The sequence below is a fragment of the Neophocaena asiaeorientalis genome, unplaced genomic scaffold, assembly GCF_003031525.2.
Source record: "Neophocaena asiaeorientalis asiaeorientalis breed wild unplaced genomic scaffold, Neophocaena_asiaeorientalis_V1.1 scaffold22, whole genome shotgun sequence".
Lineage (NCBI taxonomy): Eukaryota > Metazoa > Chordata > Mammalia > Artiodactyla > Phocoenidae > Neophocaena > Neophocaena asiaeorientalis.
The window spans coordinates 1,517,028-1,537,473 of NW_020174422.1; the positions used below are offsets into that span (position 1 = coordinate 1,517,028).

At 44.0% G+C, this 20,446-nt stretch overlaps 1 protein-coding gene across 3 annotated transcripts in view; it reads left to right on the forward strand.

Annotated features, from left to right (window-relative positions):
* KALRN (kalirin RhoGEF kinase) overlaps positions 1 to 20,446 on the forward strand; it is a 573,088-nt gene that overhangs the window by 279,178 nt on the left and 273,464 nt on the right. For all 3 annotated transcript variants that reach the window (XM_024756492.1, XM_024756493.1, XM_024756494.1), the window contains exons 13-14: positions 1,596 to 1,770; positions 14,760 to 14,955. In XM_024756492.1, coding sequence (XP_024612260.1) covers positions 1,596 to 1,770; positions 14,760 to 14,955 — 371 coding nt within the window. The remainder of the gene's footprint in view (positions 1 to 1,595; positions 1,771 to 14,759; positions 14,956 to 20,446) is intronic.

Below are 20,446 nucleotides of genomic sequence, written 5' to 3' on the forward strand. Positions count from 1 at the left end.
ATATCATCTCCGTGATTCCTAGTGAATGTGACACTGACAGAGATGCTGAACAAAGTGACCAGAAATCGTCCTCTTCCTTCTGGAAGCTGGGTGATAGAGAAAGACTGAGGGGAGCTGTCAGAAAGAATAGTTATATCCGCCCTCCTTAGCAAGTGCGTAATACACAGTGTTGAGTACTCCTCTTGAGTTCTTTTCGTAGTTGGGGGAAGCTGTGCAGTAGTGGGCTTTCATGCCCAAATAGGTCAGGGTGAGAAGGGAGGGATCAGAAGCTCTCTAGATGACAGAAAAGGAGGCTCCTGACAAACTGGCTTTATGCTGCGTCTAGAAACCGTGTGAGCTCAGATACCATTGCTTCTGAGACAAACACAGGCCAGAGGGACCTGGTTTTCAGAAAGGCTGCTGATGAGACCATTCAAAACTAATGATTTTCCCCTCTGACTTCTTAAACTGTGTCAGAAACTAAGGTATCATGAGATAATGAATGTGCTTGTTTATTTCAAGTTTTAGGGCTCTAGCTTACTCAGTCAAGGCCCTGTAGAATCTGAACTTCTTGAACTCCACAGTTTTCCTATTATAATGGACTCTGGAGGTGTCACCACCACCTCAATTGTCTAAGCAGATCAATACGTTTATCTCTTGGCTCCCTCTATGGCATGCCACCTCCCCTGGCTTCTTTTGTACAGACCCTCTCTGCTCAGAAAGCCCACCCCTCTCATCTACAGCTCATCCTTTTCTTCTAACATCCAATTCTGGGCTCATCCTCTCTGAAGCCTTTGTTGGTTGTCCAGCCTCTTGTGCCCTAGCTTCTACTCCACAGCTGGACCCATCTCCAGTCAGCACCTGACACCTCACAGTCCTTTCAGGATTAACAGTCATTCATACAGCACGTTCCTGGTCACAGAGCACGGTTACACATGCCATCTTCTTTAACAGCAAACTGTGCTGTGAGTAGGGAAGGGATTATTAAGCCCACTTTACAGGAGGCAGCTGGGCCTCAGGGAGGTGATTTCCCAAGGTCACCAGCCCATATATATCAGAGGGAGACTTAAGCCAGGCTTGCAGCCTCCAGACCCCAAGCTTTCCTAAGTATAGCTTGAAGCCTGTGTAATAACACTAGCCCATAACTTTGGCATGGACTTAACGAAGGGGATGAATAATTTTGGCAGCCATGATCTCATTTTAACCATGATCCTGTGAGGTAAAACTAGGAAGGATTTTTTTTTTTACATATGCCTTAATTTATCTAACCTTATGTATTGTGATATGTGTATTTGTGTATATGTGTCTTGAAATATGTATATATTAGACTACATATATGTGTGGAACCATTCTATTTCTGTAACATTTGTGGAGCCCTTTTGCATGCATTATTTCATTTGATCCTGTCATGATTCTGTCTGGACAGCAGCAAGCCGTAGAGCTATAGTGCTATGAACCCCAAAGAGGGTACAGTAGCTTTGGCTCACCTACTGAGCAGACAGTGCCAGGCTCACAGTAGATTCCCGTCCCCCTCACTCAGACGAGGAAGGCTCCCTGCTCCTCTGTCACTGTGAACATGTCAAGGCCCCTCCCTTCTCTCCCCGGCTCTGCCACAGGGACTCGGCTGTGTCCAGCAACAAGACGCCCCACAGTAGCTCCATCAGCCACATCGAGTCAGTGCTGCAGCAGCTCGACGACGCCCAGGTGCAGATGGAGGAGCTGTTCCATGAGCGAAAGATCAAGCTGGACATCTTCCTGCAGCTGCGCATCTTTGAGCAGTACACCATTGAGGTACAGGTGGGGAGGAGGTGCTGGGCAGGTGAGGTGGCCGAGGGCAGTGCCCCCGGAACTGGAAGGACTGCTGCACAGTAGCCTAAGGGGATTGGAGGGGATTATGCATCCTGATATGTTTCTGGAAATCAGCAAATTCACGTTCCACCGTGTTGGATTCCTTCCAGTCCCCCTCACCCAGGCTGCCAAGCAGAGCCCCTCTCCTCGCTGTCTGTCTGGGATTAATCCACTGAGAAGTGTTTTGTTGGCTTGCATTGGACTCCTACTTGGCACTTTGGTTCCTGGCAGACCGTGGAGTTGGCTGTTTGGTGACTGAGGCAGACTTGTTGGATTCTATAGCTTCATGAGTAGGAAGGTGATAAAATTAGGTGGTCTCCTCAGCTGGTAACTGTAGATCAGGGATTAGATGGACTCACACAGCAGCCAGGAATTCAGGAGACACAGGAAAGAAGACCCGAATCCTCAGTTTGCTTTCTGCTTATTAAGAAAGTAAAGCACATGTGGAGGACATTTGCTGGTTCATTTCATTGACTCCTCACTTCATTCTGGGAAGGTCAAAATCCGCTGTTTTGGTATATTTATGTCCTCTTTGTGGTGCCTATTAATACTGTCTGCCCCACATAATATCCACCTTTTATTATCTTCTGCTTTGACACAGTAACTAAAGCCAGGCCAGTAGGGTTTCTGGGGTGTGAAAAGTATTCAACACCTATGGCGCTTTGTCCTTTTCAGGGATGGCAAAGGGTTAAATTAAAAGCTATATCTTCTCTTTGCTCCTGGCTGGTGTGTTGTGAAGGAAAACTAGTTATCCCTCTACCATTCATTAAAACTTTACTTTGCATTCCAACCATCTCCTCCTAGTTGGGACTTCTGGGGGTCTGGGATTGATCTTCCCAACAATATCTGTGGAAACTTCTGTGGAACTGGTTTGGAAGGAAAATTATTATTTTTTCAAATGTTGTATGCTCCAATATCCCAATGCCAATGTCATTCGCAATCCCACGCAGGACCAGAAAACTGTCCTGGCAACAGAAGCCGTCTTCTTCAATCCTGAGACCAAAAATGTTTATAATGAGAATCAGAAATGTAAAAACAAACAAAAAGCAGTCCTAAAGCAATCCTTCCTATCCCTGACTCTCTTATGACCTTTCCCTTCTTCACTGCTATCCTGACTTCCTGGAAGCCACTGCAGCTTTTTTGCTTAAAGATGTCATGTTCTAAAAGGTGCTTTCTGGACAGTTTCTGAAACAAAGGAAAAGATAAGTCTTTAAATTTAGATCTCGATTATCCTTCCAACTCATTCCATAGCTTCAAGTAAATTTATTTATATTTCTTATTTATAATTTATCTTGAATCTACACTCAAAGGGATTCCAGGTGGCAGACAGTATTAAAACATGTATTGAAAGAACAATGAAAATGCCAGTGGAAAATTAGAGACGTTGGTATGCAGAAAGGAATGAAAGCGGGGTGACAAAGGTAATAAAGAAAGGAAAGAGGGGGCGTGAGTTATTATTCTTTGGTAGTTGGGAGTGAGACTCACCGAAATAAACAGAGGTAATGTTTGGTTGCAGCAGTGTTGGCTGCAGGCCTTCCCATGGTCTTCACCCACCGAGAGTGAATATATCCATGGGAGAATTATGTTAGCAGGTGTGGGGATTTGACTGTTGTATTCTTTATCTACTCTCCTGTCATTCCAGGTCTACATCAAAAAATGCTTAAGGGGGAGGAAATAACCTGAGGGTTTGGATGTTTAAGCTTTATTTGATGAAATGGCTGTGGTTTTGAGGTCTGGGTTGCTGGTTTATTTCCAGAACGGGTCAGTTAGCTTCACTTTGCCATTTGAACTGTACCCCTGACATCAGCCAGGGGCATCACTCCGGTGTGTTTGCCTGCAGTAATTCTGGGAAAATCCATTTCCAATCCAAAGCATATGTAAAAAGATATTCTTTTTTTAAAAAAAAAGTTGATTGTAAATCAAATACTTTAAAATTGGATCCTATTTAAATGTTGCAGTAGAAGAGTTTGATATTTAAATTGTAGGATTTGCGTTTCTCAGTCTGTTTGTATAAATGTTTCCCCGCCCACCCTGACAACAACTTGGACAGCTTGGTATGCAGCAAACCAGAGAAGTAGGGAAGTAGTATGAGGGTCTAATAAAATGAGGGAGATAAACATAATAAACAGACCAAATGAGGGAGTTAAAAATGAGGGTGAGAAAAATTTAGTTCCGCACCCAGCTTTTAGAGGGCGTCTTGTTCCCCATTTCGGGTGTGGCCCAAACTTAGGGAAATGCTGCGTTTCATCTTAGACAGAAATGGAAATCCTGCCAAACCTATGGAAAATTTCTCCTTCAAGTCAGATTGTCAGAAGTTATTTTTGAGGGTGATGAGATTATTTCAAATACCAGCTAGGGTTTCACTATGAGGATGAAGGGCAAACTTCTAGAGAAGATTCAGAGTGTGAAACTGAGGGTGGTTTCTGTAATGAGAGCCACGCTGGAGCTGATATAAGCCAGGGCAGAGGCTGTCACTGCAGGACCTACAGCTATGGTTTCCTTTCCTAAAGGAAGGCATTTGATGGACATACTCGGAATTCCTAGGGATTACTGAAAACCAGAGCTGACCTGCTCCCCTGACATTTGGGTAATCTAAGTGTGACTCCTTAACCATGTCACTGATGGCTGGCACGGGCTAATTAATTTTAAAATTAAGGTAACACACGAGTTGCGGCACCAGTCTCGTTTTACTTAATTATATGGCTTCCAGAGTATACCTGGGATGGGGTCAGGGGGTACGCCCACTGAGAGTGAAACTTATCCCAGATGTATTAGGCAAATGTTCAGAAACCAGGACTGCAGCTGCATTCCTGACACTCCTTCTTAGACTCCCTGGAGACTAGATGAAGTGACCCATAGGGGAACGTGATGCTCTTTTAAAGTTTTTTCCCTGTAAGTTCAGCATCCTATGAAAGATGAGTTATAGGAAACAGTTGTAATGGAAGAGGCACTTCACCAAATGCAAATAATGTTTATTTTGTGGTGGTAAGAATATGGATAATTTCTTCTTGTTTTTGAGAACTGCGTGCATTTCACCTTTTCTACAATTAATCAGAAAGAAATAAAATATTTTTAGAAGCAGGGACAGGACAGTGGTCTCCAAACTCTTTAGATTAGCCACTCTCTCAATAAAATATTTTTGAACTTGCAACCCCCTATATATGCATCCATATTAATTTATTAATTAGATATGTGTTATACTATCACTGATAAGCTCAAAATTCACTGTGCCTTTAGGGTGACGTTTGACTCTTTCATTAGAAGTTGTAGTTCCATATTTCAAACAGTCTTCTTGATAATTTTCAATTATTTTTTGCTTCTGGTTTCTTGACAGACCTAATTAGATTGTCATTGTTTCTTTGCCCCATCACGTGGCTGCCAAAGAGTTAAAAGTTTTCTTGTGCTTTCATGTTTAGTATTATCTTCAAACTGTAGTTTCTTTGAGGAACCGTGTTAAGCCACGTCTTTTTGTGAAGGGTAGTTTAGTTAAAACTAGATAATAGATAAGTCCATTTAACTGGGCACATGAAAACAGCAATAATTTGAAATATGCTGAAAGCAACTGAACAAATGAGCTGGTCCGCCCCTCTGCATTGTGGTCCTTCCACCATCCCTGAGGTGCCCTGCCCACCACATCACCTGCCATGTGTTCCGAGTGAGACTCCGGTGTCAGTACCCTATGAAAGTCCGGGGAAACGTCGTATCATTTTTTATTGGTTTGATCAAATATGTGTGCATATAATATATATGCACATACATATGCTTATTTATATACAGAGAATATTTCTCTCTGTTATCAATGGATAATCTTGGGTATCCCCTGGGGTGGGCATACCCATGTTGGAGAGTACTAGGAATGACACCAAGAAAGATACTCTATACAAGGGACTAAAAAATAGGCCACGGTTAATGATCTTTCTTTTAAATTTCTGACTCTATAATTAAAACCAAAGTTTTCTCAATGTACCTGAAAATTAATCTGCATAATTAACCAGGTAAGGAATGGAATAGCAAACTATAAATCCATGGGGTTCACATTAGGACAAGTTGGGGCCAGGCTGAGGCTGAGGAAAATGGCCTTCAAAGAGGAAAATTCTGCCTAGAGGAGAGAAAGCTGATTGTAATTTGCACTGGTGGTCTCAACTCTGTAATTGGTTGTATGCAGAGGCCTTTCACATTTTATACTTGATAATCATTTAGTGAGCACCTACTGTCAATACAACTTAATAAACATTTAGTGAGCACCTACTATGCACCAAAAATTGTGTTGGGCATTGAGGATAAAACAATCCCTGCCATCAGCGGGCTAGTTGGGGAGAACCATAGAAATAGAACCATCCTGTAATGTGATCATTCTATGACAGAGAGAAGCTTACAGCTTGATGAGAACACTGAGACAAGAATGCTTAGCTTTCTCAGGCTGCCCTTGGAAGGTTGCCCAATGAGATGACACCTGGAGGACAGGTAAAAGTTGGTGGCTAGGATTTGGCATCTCTGAAGGATGCCATCTAGCCTCTACCAGAATATCTCCAGAGCCCAGAAGCAGGGTTGGGGAGAGGAGGGAGCTCAGGATCTCATTAGTGTGTTGAACCAAGATCTCCACCCTTCTACCCTTTGGTCCTGGTTCTGTTCTCTGAAAAACAGAACAAATCTGCTTCCTTTTATTTGGCAGCCTTAATAATTAATATTTGAAGATGTTCATCACAGACCTCTTTTCCTTTATCTGAAAAATGTTGAGATTGTGTAAGTTATTTCTGCAGTCCCCTCTGACTCTAAAACTTCGATAACTACTTCTCTTTATTGTCAGCCCTTTTCTGTGGGACATAGCTCTGATGTACTCGCTTCTTTCTGGGTACACATTGTGCCTCTCCTGGTTGCCCCCTGCTGACTGGACTGTAGTTAGCCACAGCTGGCTTACACACACCCCTTGGGAGCTATGTGTCCAGGACCCTGGCACTCTCCCATCACAGCCCAGGAGATAGGGGCCTTTTCTGCCTTGTTGAGGCTTGTGCTCCCTTAAAAGCCCCTGGTTGTCTTTTCAAGATACGTGCTTCCAATACACTGACTTTTTTTTTTTTAACTTAAATGAAAGCTTTTAATGTATTTTTCCTCTCAAATTTTACTTTTTTTTTTTTTTAGGCCCAGTTCTTCAGCCTATCAAAATAAATTTAATTTATTATTTCTATCAGTATTTCAACAATTTGAAATATTGACCAGGTCAGGCAGGGCTCTGCAGTGCTTCACTGGAAGTTTTCCTTCGGTGACACAGCCGTCAGCCTGCACAGTCATTCCTTCAAAGGGCCACATCATCTTCTAGTCCGATTTCATAGCCCTTTCCTCCATAGATACAGTGTGAGACTCTGCAAAGCCTTGCTGTTCTCCATGTTTGTAACATGCCTTAAATGCACCAACTTAGTAACTATATCGAGAAAGAAAATGAGATGTTTGAGATCAATTTTTTGTGGGTTCCCTTGGGATTCCTACAGCATTTTCTAAATGTACCCCAAGTCATTTGCAAAGGAAATGCAGAATAAATACAATACAGTAAACCAAAATTCTCACAAAATATTTATTTGATAGTTTCTTCTAGACTTTTGTCAAATTGGTTTCAGGATCATTGGGAGTTTCCCCTAACATCTTCCTTTGAAAAAAAAAGGATTATTTACACAGCTTTAGTATTGCGGCATGTCACTTGTTTTTGGCAAATTATCAAAGATCCCTGATGGAAGCTTTCAGATCATTCTGTAATGGGGTGGGTAAGGGGCTGTGGACCTGAAGTCAGGTGACATTATCAAGGTTCAAATGCTGCTTCTCCTTTCTGGTAAAGATAACAGGGAACTCCGTAGAAGGAAACGATGTAAGCTCTAGCACTGGGTGTTTAGCTTTCATGGGAGAAAACCCATTCTGACACTCAAGCATTGATAAGCTTTAGAATCGGTGAACAGTATACATCAGAGGAGCTCTTCAACAGAGGAGAGATTTTTTTGAAAACAGAATAGAGTCCTACAAGTCTCAAACTGATTAAGAGGCAAAGATATGGGCAAAATAAAGACTCAAGATCAGTCATGATTATAAAAGATCTCAGTTTTAATCATGATGATAATGAAAAAAAGAACATGAACTTGGTCATAAAAATTGTGTTGCATTATCCAGATTATCCAATTGGAATAGAAATTAGGTGACCAAACATTGGAACTCATCAGTTACAGTGTTGCAATATGTCCTTACATTTTTTTGCCAAAAATCAACCGAGTGGATATCTTTACTGCTAAGTCCTTCTGCTTTTCCAGAAAACTCTTGCAGTATCCTCAAAAGTTTTCTTATAGCTACATAAAGAAATATTTTAACTCTTTAGACAGGTTATATATATTTCTAAAACAGAGGGAAATTCTATGATACACTTTTAAAATAATCTGTATTAGAATTCACTAATCGTCATCATTTTATAAATTGATTAACAGAAAAAAAAACACTAGACTAGACAAGAAGAACAAATGACTATGGTAATTTAGTTTATTTTAGTTTCACAGTGGTAATGCACATCAATGTACATACCCATTATAGATAAAATAGCCCTTCCCGTGCAGTGAGACTGTCTCTTCAGCTGCAATATGTCTTTCCCTATCAGCCAGCACTTGTAGGTCAGCGGAGAATATTTAACTTTCGCTCTTCTCGTTTTAATACAAATAATGACCTTATATTTAGAACAGAAAGATGTTCATTTGCAATTGACAGCTCATGTATTTCAGAGCATCTTACCACAATGAAATGCCTTGGATCCTTCCTCGCCACTGTTAGTCGGAATGGGACTGGACCTTAATGTACATAACATATGCAGCGTTGATCCGCACAGACACACACACCCTTTGCTGAGAGGCAGTGTAGTGCAGTCGTTGAGTATGCAGTATTTTGAGTTAGAGTGCCTGGCTTTGAAACCTGTTTCACCAGCTGTACTAATTGTGTGATTTTTAGACAAGTTACTCATTTGGTTTCCTCCTCTGAGAAATAGGTATGAGAATAATAATTCCCAGTCCCCATAGGGTTATTAAGGATTTAATGAGTTAACACATAGAACATTTTTAGCAAAGTGCCTAGCACTTAATAAATACTTTAATACATTGTAGTCAGCATTGTTATTATTAATAAAATACCTAAATAATATATATTGGGTTGGCCAAAAGTTTGTTCGGGTTCTTCCGTAAGATGTTATGGAAGAACTCGAACGAATCTTTTGGCCAACCTGATACTAATATGCTGTCCATACATATACATATGTATATGTATTTGCGTCCAGATTTTAAGCAAACATTCCATCTTATTCTCCCCCATTGTTTCTCTCTGAATTTGTTACCCAGTCCTGTTAGGTGATCCCTGAGTGTTCACGTAACTGCTGTGAGAGCCACAGGCATTTGTGCTTGCCATACAGAGAACATGCCCATGCAGAGGGCAGGTTACACTTCTCTTTGCCACAGCGTTTGTCCCAGTGTTCACACCCCAATGCCGGATTGCAGATGTGTCCCCTGTTCATGACAAAGGCCCTTGGGAAACCAGAGAATTCTAGATAGGTTAACGTGACCTTTATACTGAGTATACTCAGTGTCAATTTTTTTTAACGTCTTTATTGGAGTATAATTGCTTTACAATGGTGTGTTAGTTTCTGCTGTATAAAAAAGTGAATCAGCTATATGTATACACACATCCCCATATCTCCTCCCTCTTGTGTCTCCCATCCTCCCTATCCCACCCCTCTAGGTGGTCACAAAGCACCAAATTTTTTCAATTTACCACCTCTTCAACAAAAATATCCTACTGGGGGAAAGCTATGCGGTTTTTTTTGAATGGGTAAATTATTCCTGGCATTATATAAGGCCACAAACACACAGTTTATTGATCTGTTCGAAGCACATGATTAATTTCAAAGGTTCATGTGAAGTGAAGAAAATGGAGTTATCAGGAGTTTGTGGGGGTTTTTTAAAGAAGAAAACAGGAGAAAGGTTAAACAGGCACTTCTCTGAAGTGATAAAAATAAAAAGAAAGCTATCCCCTGAAGTTAGTTCTTGGACCAGCTCTGTTGATATGACACCGTGGTTAAGAGCCCTGGACTTTGTAGTTGAATGCTGAGCTCTGCCACCACCAGCTCTGAGACCATGAGGCAAATAATCTGACTTCTGTGTGCCTTCGTTTCCTCCTAGAGTTGCTATGAGGATGAAATAAAAGAAAATCAAATGCTTAACACTGTCTATCCCATAATAAATGCACCATTCAGGGTAGAATCTTCTTTTAACCATGGTCATCATCTTCATCGTGATCACCAGCATCTAAAGATGATCAGAAGAAAAGGACTACACAGTGAAATTACCAACTTTGCAGCTGATAATAAAGAGCTAAGGTGATGGGAATAGACCGTAGGAAGTGGGAAGAGAGGGACAGGTGAGTTCTGTTTCAGGCAGGTACACTTGGGGGTGAGTGGAGAAAGCATTCTCTACACATAACTCCTGGGAAGGACCCAGAAAATGGGAGGAGCCAGTGAAGAGGGTTTTCTGAGAACAGAGCCCAAGGCTACTGCTAAACCAAGTCCCTTGGGTCAGTTTTTGACCACAGAATACTGGGTTCAGTGAATCTCATCTGGTAGGAAAGCTTTTTGAAGTGTCTTCCCATTTCCCACTGCCTCTTATCCTTTCTGAATTCCTGTTCACCTCCTTCTCGGATTTTCCTTATGGCTGTGGCTCTAGAGTAGATAATTGTTAGAATAGAAACACTGCCAATGTACCTCTCATATCCTCACATGCCAATTAATTCAGAAGAGTGAGGCAGAGAGAGGCCACTGGAGCCCAGAGAGGAGCTGAGTGAGCCAGGAGCCGAGATGGAGCTAATGGAGTGGAAGGAGAAAGCAAAATAGGTGGATTGAAAGCTGAATGCCCTGTGGGTACTTTCTATTCCATCTTTCACTCATTTGGTTCAGGCCCTAGTTTCTGCCTAGTACAAATTCTTCCAGGTTTCTTTTCCAAATGGAGTTAGATCACCAGATCAATCCCCAGACAGGTTTTCCTTTTCATGGCTTTGTCTGTGTATTAGCAAATTAGCCCATGTCCCATGTTATGAGATAAGCCGGAGAAAAACGTCAGGTTCTGGGGGTTGTCATGAAGCTCTTCATGACAGAGGGGTGACTTTGAAGGGCAGTGAGGACTTGAGCAGACTGGGAGGAGGGACAAGGATGTCTCAGGGCTGCTGGACCAGAGAAGGTGATTGGAGAGGGCAGAGCTACTTCTCAAGATCAAGGAGTAAACCAGATGCCTGGTTCAGATAACAGAAGAGCATGAGATGGGACCAGAAAGCTAGGTTTGTTCATTAGCTGTAAAGCAAGCTTCAGGTTTGAAAACTAATTTTTTTCTTTAAAAAAAAAAAAAAAAGAGCCCCTGCCATAATGCCAACCTTGTGCCCCAGAAAGAAGGTGGAGAGAGGGAAGCCAATGACAGAATATTCCTTGAGGAAACAGAAAATACTCAGGAAAGAAAATATTTAAACTCCAGCCAACATTCGAAATTCATAAATCAGATTATTTCAAGGCTCTTGGCATCAGTTCTTGGGGATTTGGGAAGAGAGTCAGACATGACTGTGTGTAGACCCAGGGAGCGAGACTTGGAAGGCAGGCTGTTGCATTGAGAAGCTCCTTGAAATTCTCATTCTTCAGGCTTCATGACAGACTTGGGTCCTTCAGCTCAATGGTATTGGGAGGTACGGGTGGAGGAGGGGAAGGCAGGAATATAGAAACACCAGATACAGAATCCTGGGCATACTTCACATTTGCTTTAGATTCAGATTGCCAAGATACCAGACCTCTGAGCCTCACTCTCCCCAACCAAAGCACCTCACCTTTGCTCTGCCCTAACCAGGACCCTCAACACTTGCCTTTCTGCTCTACAGACTCAGGCCTTGGGACCCCTCTGGGATCTTCCTGCAGCAAACAGCTTCTTCATAGACTCAGTTTCATGAAAACAAAACAAAAACTAAAGTGTAAAGAAAAGGCAGACTCTTCCTTTCATGCTTGTTTTCTCATTTTTATTTTCCTTAAGCTTGTAGACAGGGAAATGGACTAAAAATTTTGTTTGGTCTATTTTCCATATATTATCTGATAAATGACTTATATCCAGCATATATTAAGAACTCTTACAAATCTATAGTCAAAAGATAACCTAGCTTTTGAAAAATGAGCAAAAAACTCAACACTTTCTAAAAGTAGATACCAACGGTCAATAAGCATATGAAAATGTGCTCACCACCATGAGTCATCAGCGAAATACAACCTCAAACCATAATAAGATATCACTTCACACCCACTAGCTTGGCTAAAATTAAATAGACTGATAATACGAAATGATGGTGAGCAACTGGAACTTTCACAGGGAATGCAAAATTCCTCTTGGGAATGTTAAACGTACACTTACCCTATGACCCTACAATTGCACTCCTAAGTGACCCTCAAGAGAAATGAAAACCAGTGTCCACAGTAAGACTTGTGCAAGAACTTTCACATCAGCCTTATTCATAATAGCCAAACACTGAAAACAACCCAGGGGTTCACCAGCTAGAGGATAGATATACAAATCACGGTATCTCTATACCATGGAACTCAGCAGTAGCAAGGAATGAACTGATACAATACAGATAAATCTTAAATACAGTGTGTTGAACACAGAAGCTAGACATGAAAGAGTCCATACTGTATGATTTCATTTGTATGGAATCTAAGAATCTGTGAGGATAGAAATCAGAAAATGGTACCTGAAGTGGGGCAGGGGCAGGAACTGACTGGAAAGGATGACTCCCTAGGGTGATGGAAGGGTCCTATATTTTGTTTTTGGTGATGGCTACACCAGTAACTAAACTTGTCAAAACTCATAGAACTGAATGCTTAAAATTTATATATCTTATTATATGTAAATTATACTTCAATTTTTTTAAATACAGGAAGGAAAAACATAGCTATAGGCCTAGTCTACAAAGGCCTATTCATTCTATAAATTATCTCTTATAAATTATAAGTTATCTCTCTTATTTTTCTCAGTTTAACTCCTTTCTCTAGTTAGAGAATGAAGTGCTTTTCAAAGATGGGACATAGGGACTTCCCTGGCTGTCCAGTGGTTAAGACCTTGCCTTCCAATGCAAGGGGTGTGGGTTCGATCCCTGGTTGGGGAGCTAAGATCCCACATGCCTCGCGGCCAAAAAACCAAAACAGAAAACAGAAGCAATAATGTAACAAATTCAATAAAGACTTTAAAAATGGTCCACATCAAAAAAAAAATCTAAAAAAAAAAAAAAAAGACAGGATATAACAAAAACCTGTTTGCCTACCAACCTGCTGGTTCCCGGATCCCCAAGGGCTCCCCACAATAAGTAGATACTAGGTTTTCGGGCTGAGCTCAGTGGATCCCTTAGTTGACCTGCAAAGAGGTGGCAGTATGAGGTGAGAACCCATGACAGTGAAGGTAATATTTTTACAGTTCCCCATTTCTGCTTCAAAGAGAGAAAGTGTACTTTCAGTGGAGGAAAGTCTTACTGTTAGACAAAGAGTGGAATCCTGTGCCCAGGATGGCAGCCCCTCACAAGGGACTGCTTGCCTTTCCCGTCCCAGCCTTTATGGCCCCAGCACAGCATGGAACATCACCATCTCTCAGCTGCATCTTTCCTTCTCTTTGTCCCCTGATGCTCCTGGACAGCAGTGTTTGGTAACTGGGAAGGTTATGCCACATGTCAGCTGGGATGAGACCCAGCATGCTGAAAATCACTAAGCTGGGCTCTGGGCCGTGTGCTTAGGCTGCCTGGGCCATACTGCAACTGTGTGATCTGGGGTGAGGCTTCCATTGCCTCTTCCCAGAAAAGAGGGTGACAGCACCTGTGCCGTTGCCGTCACAGGGCTACTACAGGGCTAGCATGTGATAACAGACCTGAAAACCGTTTTAGAAAAGGTTTTATTTGATTCACATATCAGGTGGAACTATTATCCAATTCAATACTTCTGAGTTCTTACTATGTGGATGATAGCAACGATTGTAAAGGAAGAATAGGATTCAGTCTCTATTTGCAGGCACATATTTGCGAGTAAATGAGGGCACATCACGGGAGTGAAGGTGTAGAGCAATAACCAATTAGCAAAGTCATATTAGGGCAAGGTTTTCCTTCACTACATGTTCAGTCTTCATTAGACTCATTCATGCCTCAATAGAGTTTAATCTGCTTGGATTTCTAGAGTTAAGTTATACATTTATACCTCGTTTTGTTACCACTTCCTGGTATCAGCCATTGTAGCAGAGAGAATACTGTACAACAGAACATGGGAACCAGATCAGGGCCCCTGGGTTTGGGGTCTAACCAATTATGTAACCTCGGGCCATTTACTGGGATTCTCCAGCCCTCTGTTTCTGGTTCTTGAAAAGAGTTAGACTCAGTACTTAATTTCTGAGGCCCTCTCCAATGCTGAGATCTTTACAACAATGGCTGTGGTATGGTGGACAAAGTCTTTGCAGTCAGGAGAAGAACTGAGTATTGTCCTCAGGTCGTGCCCCTCATGAGCAGGGTGAACTCTGGGCAAAGCATTCCATCTGTGTGAGGGAGCGTCAGCTTCTCTTCTGTGAGATGGACCTGGGATGTCCACCCTGCCTGCTTCTCCAGGTTACTATGGGAGTAGGATGAGATGGAGTGTGAAAACCTTTCTAAACCATAATCCATCATGTAAGTGTTTGCTACTGCTGTAGACATTGAAACACAGGGAGAACACTTTTAAAGGCATGCATACGTGGGTGCGTGGCACCATTGCTTAAACGTAGTCTAGGGGTCAAAAAAGAGATGCAAAGTAGAGACAGATGTGAAGCTTGGGTTAGTTAGTAAGGCTCTTGTGGACCAGTGAGCCTGCACTGATGGTGGTTCCCTCACAGGTGACGGCAGAGCTAGATGCCTGGAATGAGGACTTGCTTCGGCAGATGAATGACTTCAACACGGAGGATCTGACGCTGGCAGAGCAGCGGCTGCAGCGCCACACGGAGCGGAAGCTAGCCATGAACAACATGACCTTCGAGGTCATCCAGCAGGGCCAGGATCTGCACCAGTACATCATGGAGGTCCAGGCCTCAGGTAGGCGACCTGTCCCGTGCTCCTGCTTCTGGTGGGGAGATGATGAAGACAAGGACAGCAGCTTGACTCCAACAAGCCCTTCCGCTCCACTCACTCATTCTCTTCCCACAGGTACAAGGAACAGAGGTTTTTGACCCCATGTTAATGAAAAAGAAATGGAAGCATGAGAGCTGAAACTGTTTGTCTGAGGTTGCCCGGTTAGGCTATGATAAAAATAGGAATAGGGCCAGGTTCTCCTGGTGCTGTGGGGAGAAGGGGAAAAACCAATGATGGAAATTAGCACAGATCCAAAAACATGGTGGTCTGGAGAGATAAACCAGGTGGGCTGCAAAGGCCATCAGGCATCCTTGTGAATTGTATTCAGATGTACGTACGGATGCTGCTGTCCCACCCCTGTGCCCTGCACACACTCTCCTGCCCTGTCCTCCACCGCCAGAGCTGGCTCCTCATTCCAGTCCAGGCCTCTCTGTCCTCATTTTTCTTAAAGCTGTCTGTGCTTGAGTGTAAGAAGTACTGATAAAGTTTATGGCGAGGTCATATAAATTTTATAACTTCTCAAAAAACACATGGCCAAGTTACCCAGGCTTGACTTCTTTTCCTGCTCAGGATTTATTCACTGTTTTTTTTTTTTTGTGGTATGCAGGCCTCTCACTGCTGTGGCCTCTCCCATTGCGGAGCACAGGCTCCGTACGCGCAGGCTCAGCGGCCATGTCTCACGGGCCCAGCCGCTCTGCGGCATGCGGGATCCTCCTGGACCAGGGCACGAACCCGTGTCCCCTGCATCGGCAGGCAGACTCCCAACCACTGCGCCACCAGGGAAGCCCTATTCATTGTTTATCCAACAAGACAACGAGCACTTAATGTTACACCTGCCACTTTCTAGAACAGCCTTTGATGTTAGAACCGGAGAGAGCCATAGCTGTCCCCTCGTCCAACTAGTCCAGAAAGAGGAAGTCACTGATCTGGACTCACACCAGTGAAGTGCCGGAACCCAGGTCTCCACACTGCCACCCACCCGGGTCCTCCAGGAAGAAGCAGATAGGGCCTCAAGCCATCAACTCTTTAAAACATGGTCTGTCCATGTCCCTGCTGATTGTGAAGGATATTTAAATCATGAGATTGTCAGGCAGGCTTGACTTTAGGGTACTGTGTTTCTCTTAATGACCTGATAGAGGACATAGCAGCATTCAAAGGAACTTCACTTTTTTTTTTTTTTGGCGGTACGCGGGCCTCTCACTGTTGTGGCCCCTCCCGTTGCGGAGCACAGGCTCCGGACGCGCAGGCTCAGCGGCCATGGCTCACGGGCCCAGCCACTCCGCAGCATGTGGGATCTTCCTGGGCCAGGGCACGAACCCGTGTCCCCTGCATCGGCAGGCGGACTCTCAACCACTGCGCCACCAGGGAAGCCTGGAACTCCACTTCTAACCAGAGGAGAGACAATCTAGTAAATTCTATTTACTTTGGTCAACATAATCTTTCCTTGAATTTTCATTTGTTGTGAACAGGCTGCAGCTGCCTATGAGAGCCAGGCCTGTTTACAGGGTGCAGCCCACGCTCCACACAGCTCCAAGAAGCCCCTTCATTCACATCATAGTCTATCTGGGGACTGTTGTTAAAATGACAATGCCCAGATGCTGTGATCTAACACCTCTGAATGGGACTTGGGCATCGGCAAAAGCTCCTCAGGTGATACCACTGTGCAGCCAGGGCTGAGAACCACTGCTTTTCATCTTGATGGTTAAATCACAGCAGCTGATATCTATGACGTGCCCCAGGACAACGACTTCCAAATGTGGTCCCAGGTCAGCAGCATCAGCATTACCTGAGAACTTGTTAGAAATGCAAGTTCAAGGGCCCATCCTGGGAACGTGCCACGTCAGAATCTCTTGCGGGTGAGGCCCAGCAGTCTGTTTCAGTAAGCAGAAACAGGTGATTCTGATGCGCTAATCTAGGGCCACTGATCAGGACCTACTCTAAGTGTGGGCCCTGAGCCAGCAGCAGGCGGCATCACCCTAGAGCTGATCAGAAAGGCGGAATCCCCGACTTGCGAATCTGAATTTGCATTTTAACAAAATCTTCAGGTAAATCATGTGCGTGTTAAAGTTTGAGAAGCAGTGTTCTTGGCCACAGCTGTACCTTTTCAAGGCCTTATTAGGGAAGGGGGAAACTGTGACTGAGAACCTTGTCTGGACTCAGGGTTTCACCCGACAACTTATCCCCGTGATGCTCGCCGTAGACCGCTCTCCAACTAAGATGCGGAACCGTGAGAGAAGGCAGACATAGTACCTAGAAGAGAGGCTGTGCAGAGAGACTGCAGGGATGCTCCTCCCCCATCCCTTCATCCCTCAGTATCGACGTGTCTGGCAGGTGGAGCGCCTCACCTGCCTGAAAACCTGTGGCACGTAGGAGCAGGATGCTGGCGTGACCTTGGGCAAGTGCACCTCTGTCCAAGAGCCAGGTATCCTTGGTAACGGAAAGACTGCCGGGAGCTGGCAGTCCCTGAAGACTGGCTGTGCTTGGCAGCCACCTTAACCATGAGGGCTGAGTGGGTGAAAACACCCCAAGCAGATGGGCTGCCCACCCCCACATATCCTGTTCTCGGAATGAGCTTTGTCAAAAGAGCCTGATTGGCCTCTTCAGTCTCTCCTGGGACTGGCTGTTCCCCTGCTTCTCCTCAGCTGGCTGTTCAGTCTGGCATAGCCCATGAGGCCTCAAGGCTCTCAGGGAAGCTCTCTCTGTCTACTGCCGTGTGCCTGTCCTGCAGAGGAGGCGTCAACCTCATCTCTGGCTTGGAGGAAGGGAGGGCAGCAACACGCCAGAGCTGGGGTCCAGAGGTGAAGGTTGGAGGTGGACCGAGAGTGGGCCTTACCGAGGACCTAGGTGGCCAAGGAAGGCAGTACTTCAGAGACACAGGACTGAGGCAATAAATGGGTTGGGCACTTACCTTGTCTGTCTAATGAACTATATTTGAACTAGAGGTAAAATAAACTGTTGTCTCAGAAAAAGGACAATTAGCAAAATTAAGAATTTGGTTGCTATTTAGCCCTCCAGGCTAAAATAATTAGGGCTTATGCTTTGATTTTTATAGGAGTGAATGATTTTTATTGGATTTTTATAGGAGAAGTAGGGAATTTCCTTACACTTATTTTTTGGTATGAAGTTTGAAACATTCAGCCGGGTCCTGCTAAATCCGCCTGATGTGCCAACAACCCTAACCAAAGCAAAAGCCTTGTTTAAATCATCAGCCTTAGCAATGGTTGGCAAAATAGGAACAGTTTCCTTACTTGCTCATTGTTTAGGGTTATCTACTGGGCCTCAAGTTGGCAAGTGGCAGGGTTTGCTGGAACGAGTCGAGTTGGAGTAAACCCACTGGCTGAATTCAAGGTCCAGCTGCACCACCAACAAGCACTTTGACTTTGGAAGTCCCTGTTCTTTCTCTGTAGACCTTAGTTTCTTCTTTTGTCCAGTGTGGCAGGCAGGCCTTCATTCCTAAAGTGCCCTCCAGTTCTCACTTGCCATGATTCAGCCTCACTGCCCCCATTGGTTATGGCCCAGGTCTTCACCCTAATGTCACCAACCATGTGACTGTTACCCATGACCTAAGGAATAAGACAGGAGCTGGGTATCCTGTGCATACGTTGCTTTTGTGGTTTAAAACGTCAAGTTCTCTCTTTATGCAAGGTTTTTAAGTGAAAACTCTATGGAGTCTGTGGCAATGGTGCTTCAAATTTACTGTGCCTGGAAAGTACCCAGACCCAGCATTTAAATGAAATCTTAAATTAGGTCATGGGGGGCTTCCCTGGTGGCACAGTGGTTAAGAATCCGCCTGCCAATGCAGGAGGCACAGGTTCGAGCCCTGGTCCGGGAAGATCCCACATGCCGCGGAGCAACCAAGCCTGTGAGCCACAACTACTGAGCCTTCCAGCCACAGCTACTGAAGCCGGCACTTAGAGCCCGTGCTCCACAACAAGAGAAGCCACCACAATGAGAAGCACGCGCACCGCAACAGAGTAGCCCCTGCTCACCGCAACTAGAGAAAGCCCGTGCACAGCAACGAAGACCCAACGCAGCCATAAATTAATTAACTTAAAAAAATTAGGTTGTGAGGATCACTCTTCTCCTCGCACATAGAGGTTAAGGGTACAGCCAGGAGAGAGAGAGAGATCCCCTTTGTTGGAATCCCGGCCGCACCTCTCGCTACCTGGGTGTCCTTGAGCATGTTACCCAATCTCTCTAAGCTTCACCTTCCTCAGAAGAACGGCAGTTATAGGAATCCTAACCATATGGAGTCATCGTGAGAATGCAGTGGGAGAAACACAAGCGTGGCAAAAGTTCAGTAAAGCCTGATAACTGTTGTATACTCTACTGGTGTTCTAGTGCATACTGAATTCTGTTGGGATTATTTGTGTTCCCGTAGCTTCGCTAGCAGCATGAGGGTAGGGCTCCTCCTTTCTTCTCTTTACATTCCCAGTATCCAGCAGAGTGGTTATGTCTCGCCATAGCAGATTCTCAATGTTAATGTTTACTGAATTAATCAAGAGTGAACATCAGTCTGGGGGAAACAGATATACGTAAAAATAATGGGCCACAAATAATTGTACTTGTGTCATAAAAGGAAAGAAAAGGCCTGTGTTCTTCCAAAATGCAAGCTACTCTGGGGTGAAGGAATGTGGATCTGGAGGAAGGGAAGAAAAGTGGATATAAAACAATCGTTCTTAGCCTGATTACACCATCTTCACCTATTTTATTTCCTGTGTTCATCTCACATTAAAAATATATATATATATCAAGCAAGACAGATGAAAATGAAGGGCTGGAGTCTCAGGGCAGGCAGGGAGCCTGTTCTGGATGATTCTCTAAGCAGGTGGCTGGTCCCTTTGATGGAGCACCAGGCTAAGAAGCCCATTTGCGTGTGATGTGGCATGTGTAAGCCATGAGCTTCCCACAGAGAGATACTTTGCCCAGGCCCAGCATACTAAACACCAGAGATGCATGCAGGGTGAAAACGAGCTGGAAGAAAATCTGCGTTGTGGCTGGAAACAGGGATCCACTTCTGCAGGTGGATCTTAAATTACATTTTAAAAAGTAAGCATGGAGGCCAAGGGTCATCCCATGTTGCGTAGCGCTGCAAAGGTAGAAATTTTGTATTTCTTCCTGTTTTTTTATTTCAGTCAAGGAGATGCTCTACCTCATCCCCTTGGTAATTGCAGACAGTAACTGGAGGGAGTTGACTGCTAAAGGAACAAGTCGTTCTCTTCTCTGTCTCCCACAGATATTTCAGGAGCTGGGCCTTGGAATTATGAAACTGACAGAAAAAATAAACCTGAAAAGATACTGAAATTATTACCATGTAACACCAGAAAAAAATTTCCCACTCTCCCATATTGTTCTTATATAAAGCACTATTTTTGCTTCTAGAAAAGAATTTCCTTTAGCGTGTATGGACTTTCCTTATATGCCCCCACTGTGTCAGGCAGGTGTGTTGGTGGCG